The sequence below is a fragment of the Sinocyclocheilus anshuiensis genome, unplaced genomic scaffold (assembly GCF_001515605.1).
Source record: "Sinocyclocheilus anshuiensis isolate Anshui unplaced genomic scaffold, SAMN03320099.WGS_v1.1 scaffold188, whole genome shotgun sequence".
Taxonomy (NCBI): Eukaryota; Metazoa; Chordata; class Actinopteri; order Cypriniformes; family Cyprinidae; genus Sinocyclocheilus; species Sinocyclocheilus anshuiensis.
Genome location: NW_015555768.1, coordinates 2,362,879 through 2,371,332, shown reverse-complemented (window position 1 = coordinate 2,371,332; position 8,454 = coordinate 2,362,879). Strand labels below are relative to the sequence as shown.

Here is an 8,454-nt window from a genome sequence, read left to right as displayed (position 1 = left end):
TTCAAATGATTTCAAATTTCTTAAATATTAATTAAAATAAATAAAATTATATCGGCTTTATATCGGCCATCAGCCATCCTGCTTTCCAAGATATCGGTATCGGTATCGGCTGTCAAAAACCCATATTGGTCGACCACTACTTCACACCCACCAGATGAGCAAGCTTTGATTGAAATTGCACTGCAAAAATTATCAAATCATACAGTTAACCTATATTCTGCTCAGACAAGTCCCTAAAGTTCAAGTCAAGTCTCAAGTCTCTGAGGTGGAGTCCAAGTCAAGTTTTAAAGTGCCCCTATTATGCCATTTTTAAGGTTCCTAATATTGTTTTGGGAGTCTCCTACAATAGGTACATGCATGCAAAGTCAAAAAATGCATCACACGTGTATGTAATAATGCTGGCTTGGTGTGTTTATAAATGAACTGTTGTGATATTTGATGCAGCAGTGTATATAATAAATGAATGAGAGCATAATCAGACAGACTGATCTTTAGCTCTTGACCAGGTTGTAGGTTTGGTCTGAAAGTTATGAAGGCGAGACACTACAGGCAAAAACATGCATCTTTCTTCATGCATCAGTCAATTTTGAGCTTTTGGGCTTTTTGGCTTTTCATAAAGTAGTTTTTTCAGACTAGTTGAAAGAAAACATCCAAAATACACTTTTAAGTGTTTCTTTTAGAGCACTTTATCTATTTACATCTGTAGATTACAATACATACCTTTAATGGGTGTTTTCTCAAAGTGAGATTTTTTTTTTCTGCACTGTGGCAAAAATGTCCACTTCAGCAGCATTTAAAATACACCAAACTTATGGTTTTATTCCAATCTGTATTCTGAAGGTTTTTACAGAGGGTTTGTTCATATATAATTTGCCTGATTTTATACAACATTTTATTCCTAAAAAATTGTGAAAATGTATTTGTTTTCTGTCTGTTGACAGTATTTTCTGATTTATGGAGTGATAAAAAGAGATATCCAAAATCCCCTCTGTAAAAACCTTTGACTCTAATATGTCAACAGAATGAAACAAGATTTTTGAATCTGGCTTCATCCAATGTTCAGATTTTTGTTCTAGAAATGTATACAATTTAGCACATATTTAATTAGATAAAGCCTCATTTGTATATTTAAACATAACATTTCAGAAAACTTGTAATACAAAAACATGTTTGCAATTCCTAATCAATCAACTGGGGAAGTACATCTGGGGCGTCTCGTCTGAATTCAGTGTGGTAAAATTGAGAATATGGCATTATCGTATCACAAGTTTAATTTCCTATACATTATCTGTCCCACTATATAAAATATGACAACTGGCTTATCGTGCTACTGATATCTTAGGTTATTTCACTCTACTTTCACTGTTTATCTTGCACTTAATAGTTGTACGAAAAACCTCACAGCTGAAGACCTTTTTCGCTTGTAACACTCCAAAGAGAAAGGAAAACTTGAAGTCGCATCATATGACCTCTTTAAATTAAAAATGTTAAATTACTTTTAACAATTATTATTTATTTTATAAATTTATCAGCATGAAATAATGCTTACTGTAATTATTATTATTATTTTATTATTATTTATTTATTTATTGATTGATGTATTTGTTTTTTTAGGTGAAGAATGCATAACATGTCCAGATTTAGGCAATATGAGAATGAATATGAGAATATGTTGTGATTCATTTTAACCTTTTTTTTTTCTTTTGTGTGTTGCAGACACACCAACTGAATCTTTTGGAACAAATGGAATTTTAACAATGAACATTTACACATTCTCACGGATTCTTTTAAATGATACTTGTTCTGTGTCATAAATGTTATTTTTATTTTATTTTTTCAAAATCCAATATCTTACCATTGGTAAGTACACCATTGTTCATAGAAATAATTTATTGTTTATCGTAAATGTTAAAGCATATATCTTTGTTACTCATAAGTGCTTACAATTTATAATACAATGAAAATGTACAAATGTAGGTCATGAAAATGTTTTAGTTTAACCTGACATTGTTTTTTATAGATTAAATTTGACTGAAACTCTAATAAATGAGCTGATTTGTTATGGTTATCATTATTTAGCTTCGTCTATTTAAAACGTAATATATTATAATTTATATATACAGCATATTTTTTTTATCCATTGTGGGTGTTAAGATGTAGACCTAGAAAAAAATCAAGCAATATTTATTTGTATAGTGTTTTTCACAATACATACAGTATATGTAACAGTTAAAAATGTTGGAACAAACTTTGATTATAGTATGTGTTTAGCTACTAACAGATGTGCCTATGACTTCTGTTTGATCAGCATACTAGACTTTTGTGTCTGCTCTGCTCTGAAAAGATTTAACATACAGATGATAGCTCATCATTTGTTATCATTATAATTACAGGTTGTGATCACCCATTTTGTGTTCATTTGTTGGTCTGGTAGTTCTCCTTTCTAAGAGTCTAAATGTATTCCAAACTTGTTTGATATATTCTGAGTTGATAAGGTAAAAAAAAAAAAAAAAAGGAATCACCTGAGGGGAAAAAGTCAAGGTTAGCTAGTTCCTTACAGATTCTGGTTTGTGTTTTAATTTAAAATATTATTTTTAATTAGACCTGTTTCTATCCAATATATTTCGCCCCCAGATCTAATGCATTAACATTGCACACAAAAAGTTTGCGATTAAGGAATAGTAACCTTGACTCATTTAAATTAATATTTTGGCTTAGCACACTGTTTTCATTCCCTGAAAGACCTGGTCCAGTTACCAGCTAATTATTGCTGTGCCAAAGGCAAAGCAATTAAAAAAGCAAGTACAAACCTGCCAAATTTAACAACTGTTAAATCTGAAGAACAGGTATAAGATTTCAGTTTTGTCTGGTGTTTTTTGTTTAGTCAGTTTTTCATTTTCCTTTGAATGTTATGGGGTATTTTAAAAATACGACTAGAGGCATGTTTATTTAACACAGGAAGGATCTTATTAAATATTTTGTTAAACTAATTGACAAAGACAACCTCCGAAAAAAGATTGTGGCAGGCTATTTTATTTGAGATTTATGCATCTTGTTATAAAATGCAAGTTGTGCATATTTTACCTTTTCACAATTCAAAATATAGTTGTGACTGGTAGTGTGTCCCTTACCAAAAACTAGTATACTTCCAGTTTATTTTAGTAAGTATACTTAAGTAAAGTTCAAGTATATTTTTAAGTATACTTTATGTAGTAAGTATACAAATATCAGTGTACTAGTAGTATACTTGTAAGTGTACTATTTCAATACTCCTTGGGACTAAATTGGCCCACTTTCTAGTATATAAAAGTATACTTTTAAGTATACTTTAAGTATAACAGTAGTAAACTTTGAGTACACAACTAGTTTACATCAAAATGTTTAGTTTGTACTGCAACTATACTAAAAGTGAACTTATAGGTATACTGATAGTTTACTAATGAAATACTTGTAGTAGCATTTTTAGTACACTTTGAAGTATAGTCTCAGTAAACTACTAGTTTAGTAGTTTTATACTGCAAGTATACTCGCAAGTTTTCTTTAAGTGAACTTTACATCATACTTTAAGTATACTACTATGTCCCTATTTAGGTATTAATTTGTATATATTTTGTTACATGAATATCTGAACATACAAAACATCAAAAGAGGGTATCTGCTTGTAAACAAAAACATTTTATTCTAGCTTCATGCATTCTTTTTTTAAACACTTGAATGTGGATAAGTTTCATAAATAAAAAAGAAAGAAATAAACAACATTTTGAACAAAAAGCTGAAAAAAGACTATGAATTGGATTCAGAATGATAATCAAAACGTAGATAAAGTCGATCAACACCCCAAAGCTTGACAGTCAGTATTACCTCTTCATTGGTCGACATTTTATTCCATAATGTTACACAGTTTTGATGCTGTTTTATGTCTGATGATCGTGTTAGATTACATGTGGAAGCATCTGTTGTTTCGGTTTCTTCTTCACTTGTGTTTTTTGGAAATTCTGTACAGAATATGTGTACTAGCGCCCTCTACAATATAACAATGAAAACACGGATTCTAGGAGCACAATTATAGCTTAAGTATAAGTCAAGTATACTTAAATGTCATTTTAAGTATATTTCTGAGAAGTACATAAAGCCCATTTCTGAGAAGTACATAAAAAGTAGACTAAAAGTATACTTTCCTATTTTTAGTTTAAAAGAAGTATACTAATAGCACACTTGAATAAACTTCTTTTTCGTAAGGGGTATATCAAATACTTTTTCACAATCTGTAAGAGGGGTTGACTGTTTTAAACGAATTTTGCATTTTTACAATGATATATTAACGCTTTTCATACTTTGGAAAGTGATGGAGCGGCGAACTGTTGCTATGGATACCAGTCAGATGATTCGCGGTCTGACCAAACTGTAATCTAACTTTATAATTACTGAAAGATGCTTAAATGTCGTTTTAAAAGTGGAAGTACGTGTATAAAACCAACTTGATTCGCACGCTCTTGTCAAACCCTCGCCCACTGCGTCGTTTGACACGGCGTCTGCTGAGTTCCGTTTTCCGCATGTGAAAAAAATATAAAGATCCACTAACGGATGCGTTTAGTTTTGGTTTTAACTCAACTTGCTGTCAACCCGGAAAGAGGCTGCGCTCGGGGCACAGGGCTCGTCTTTCCGCGCGGAGCTTTCATCTGTTTTGGCGGATAAACGAGCGTGGATTGTATTCGGAGAGCGCGCAGAACAGAACAGCACACACGCAGCAGAACGCGGATGAGTCACGAGCCTTTGGGATTTTGGAAGTGAAGTAAGTTGATATTAGGTGTGGCAGTTATGCGCAATACCGACTTCCTCTCATACCCCGTAATACATATTTCCATGGGAGTTCATGAAAACCTGGTCCAGGTGAACCACACCTGAATCCACCTGTCATGGACCATTTTGTACCACTTATGCTGGATTTACAGGATTCCCACGCTTATTGAAACTTTTATTTTAAACTTTTATAGTCATTGATTTTTCAAGCTAAGCTGTGCTCAGCTCTACTATTTTTTATCTGCTAGAAATGACTCTGTAAGTGTAGCCTCTATAAAAATACATTTGAGTTATTATCTAATCACGAGTTACTGGAAAAGTAATTAATTCATTTTTCATAAGGTGTGGGAACCCTGGATTGGACAGACAAAATCGGACCTGTGGATTCCTGGATATTGAGGAAAAGGAGAACAGTGATAAGTTTTACCGGCGTTATTTTATCTTGGATACTCATGAGAATTTTCTCCTATGGTATATGGACAATCCACAGGTACTGCTCTTTGTTTGCAAGTGCATTCCAGTAGCTTTAAACAGAAGTTGCAGTATAGCTTTACAGAGGATTTTCTTATTTACCTACACTCAAAACCTCAACTTTGCATTCAAAAAATTTTAATCCTGTATTTTTGCATAACTATTTTTACCTGTTTCCTTAAAAAAAACAGAACTTACCTCCGGGAACAGTGTCTGTTGGAAGTTTGCGACTCAGTTACATTTCAAAGGTATCTCATTCTACCATAATATAAAAAGAAATGCAATATTTTAAATAAGAAAATTTGATTGAACTTTGTTTGTAGGTTAATGAAGCATCAGTAAAGCAGAAACCAAAAGCAGAATTCTGCTTTGGTAAGTACATAAAGTGGGTATGTTGTTGCTATTGTTGTTTTTCACAGTATCAATAACTTGCTATTAATTATTTATTTATTTATTTGTCTTCCAGTAATAAATGCATTGTCCAGACGGTACTTTCTGCAGGCCAATGATGCTATGGACTCGAAGGAATGGGTCATTGCTCTGAATAATGCCACCAAAATTACGGTATGTGGAGCTTTTTGCATACATACTGTTGTTATTTTTGGGGTTTTCTTTGTCATATTTCATCCATACGCTAATAAAAATGATAGACCTGGACTTAATCCAAAAATAAGCATTCTTAGTTAGGAGATGAAAGATGAGATTATACTTTGATTAATGCAAAGTCTGTACTTTTTAGTTTAGTTTGGCCAGTTGTATTTGAATAAACTAATGAAACTTTATGCATATACTGTATATTAATCAGTACATATCTTTTTAAGGTTCCAAAAGCATCACCAGTGGCCCAAAGCTCTGATGCCACAAATGTTTCAAACCCAAGTCAGTCAACATCTCGACAGGCGTATAAAACAGAAATTGTGGGAGGTGTGGTTGTGCACACGCCAGTCCAGCAGGTGACAGATTTGTATGTGTTCTTTATTCATCTTTTTAATTTAGGATCAAATGAATATGAATCTGTTGTGCTTTCCTCAGAGCGATAATGAGGACGTCTTCACGAGTGAACTAGGATCACACGTCACTTTAAGGAGATGCCAGAGTGTGCGTCCAAATGTCGTGAGGTCTGGCTACTGTGTCAAGCAAGGAAATGTGGTAAGACCAGTTTCTTGTGAGCTGAGTATAATCAGCTTTAGCAGGTAATATGCTGTGGATGTAGTTGTTAAATAATAGTTCACCCAAAAATGAGAAATTGCTAAAAATGTACTCATCCTCAGGCCATCCAAGATGTAGGTGAGTTTGTTTCTTCATCGGAACAGATTTGGAGAAATTTAGCATTACGTCACTTGATCACCAATGGATCCTCTGCAGTGAATGGGTGCCGTCAGAATGAGAGTCCAAACAGCTGATAAAAACATCACAGTAATCCACACAACTCCAGTCCATCAATTAATGATGTAAAAAAAAAGTTTGTTAGTAATCTGTTCAGGTGAAGAAACAAAATCATCTACTTCTTGGATGGCCTGATGGTGAGTACATTTACAGCCAATATTTATTTCTGGGCAAACTATTCCTTTTAATTTTGCATATTGTTGGGCTTATGCAGTTCTTAGTTGTATTACATGATTTCTGATAAATATAATTTCGTATAATATGTAATTGGATTGGCAATTGATGCCCAATGTAAAATCTGGGCACTGCAAAACTAGGAACACTGCTATAAAAACGTGTTTAAAACATGTTGTCATCACAATTAAATGTTTTCAGAGGAAAAGCTGGAAGAGGAGGTTTTTTATTCTAGATGACCAAACTGTGAGCTACTATAAATCTGAAATGGTGAGATGCTGGTATGGTAAACTCTTTAAAACAATGCAAATACTTTATATAATGAACAGATATGTAAACCAGTACTCCATCTGTTTAGGATAAGGAACCATTGCGCAGTATTCGATTGCGGGATGTGCTGAAAGTTAACGAGTGTCTTGTGAAATCAGGGTGAGAACATTGATTTATTTTTTGTCTGTTCACAATATTTTGGTCACCAAAAATGGCATGTCTGTACTGGAGCTTTCAAGCTTTAAAATATATACATATATACAGTGCCTTGCGAATGTATTCATACCCCTTCATTTTTTCACATTTTGTTTTGTTGCTGCCTTATGATAAACTGCTTTAAATTAGTTTTTTTCACCATAATTGTCAAGCAAAAAAATACTGGTTTTTAACATCTTTGCAAATTTATTACAAATAAAAAACTAAAATTATTCCATTGCATAAGTATCTGGGACAGTTGAAATTTAGCTCAGGAGCATTCATTTTGCTTGTAGATATTACTACACTTCAAGAGAAGTTAACCTGTGGCAAATTCAATTGAATGGGTATGATTTGGAAAGGCACACACATCTTAATAAAAGGTCTAACAGCTGATAATGCATATCAGAGCAAAAACCAAGCCCTGAGGTCAAAAGAACTGCCTGTAGAGCTCAGAAACAGGTTTGCGTCAAGCCACACATCTGGGGAAGAGTTCAGAAAAAAATTCTGCTTCATTGAAGGGTCACAGAAGCATGTAGTCTCTGTTACCCTTAATGGAAGACGTTTGAAACAACCAGGACTCTTCCTAGAGCTGGCCTCCTGGCCAAACTGAGCAACTGATGGAGAAGGGCTTTGGTTGGTGTGGTGTCCAAGAACCTGATGGTCACTCTAGTTGAGCTCCATGATCATATGTGGAGACAGGAGAAATCTACAGAAGGACAAACATCGCTGCAACACTCCACCAATCCAGTCTTTATGGCGGTGTGGCCAAACTCAATCCTTTCTTCAGTTAAGACACATGAAAACACACTTGGATTTTGCATAAATCACCTAAAGGACTCTCAGACTCTGAGAAACAAGAGTCTCTGGTCTGATGAACCTCAATTCTAAGCATCATGTTTGAAGGAAACCAGCTCCGTTCATCACTTGCAGAGTACCATCCCAAAAGTAAAGTGTGCTGGTAGCAGCCTCATGCTGTGGGGCTGTTTTTCAGCTGCAGGAACTGAGGGGACACCTCAGAGTAGAAGAAAAGCTCAGTGCACCAAAATATAGAGATAGCCTTAATGAAAACCCAGTCCAGAGCATTCAGAACCTCAGACTGGGCAGAAGGTTCACCTTCCAACAGGACAATGACCCTAAGCACACAGCAAGAGTGGC

The 8,454-nt window shown here is 34.2% G+C and overlaps 2 protein-coding genes across 4 annotated transcripts in view; both read left to right on the top strand.

Moving 5' to 3' along the window:
* The window catches only part of tasor2 (transcription activation suppressor family member 2), a 25,595-nt gene extending 23,648 nt beyond the window's left edge, over positions 1-1,947 (top strand). For all 3 annotated transcript variants that reach the window (XM_016468291.1, XM_016468290.1, XM_016468289.1), the window contains one exon: positions 1,717-1,947. In XM_016468291.1, coding sequence (XP_016323777.1) covers positions 1,717-1,814 — 98 coding nt within the window. In that variant the 3' untranslated portion in view covers positions 1,815-1,947. The remainder of the gene's footprint in view (positions 1-1,716) is intronic.
* A 3,103-nt stretch (positions 1,948-5,050) lies between these two features.
* plekha2 (pleckstrin homology domain containing A2) overlaps positions 5,051-8,454 on the top strand; it is a 4,037-nt gene continuing 633 nt past the window's right edge. The window contains exons 1-9 of the mRNA XM_016468230.1: positions 5,051-5,058; positions 5,143-5,290; positions 5,463-5,519; positions 5,595-5,643; positions 5,738-5,835; positions 6,093-6,224; positions 6,304-6,420; positions 7,033-7,101; positions 7,190-7,260. Coding sequence (XP_016323716.1) covers positions 5,051-5,058; positions 5,143-5,290; positions 5,463-5,519; positions 5,595-5,643; positions 5,738-5,835; positions 6,093-6,224; positions 6,304-6,420; positions 7,033-7,101; positions 7,190-7,260 — 749 coding nt within the window. The remainder of the gene's footprint in view (positions 5,059-5,142; positions 5,291-5,462; positions 5,520-5,594; positions 5,644-5,737; positions 5,836-6,092; positions 6,225-6,303; positions 6,421-7,032; positions 7,102-7,189; positions 7,261-8,454) is intronic.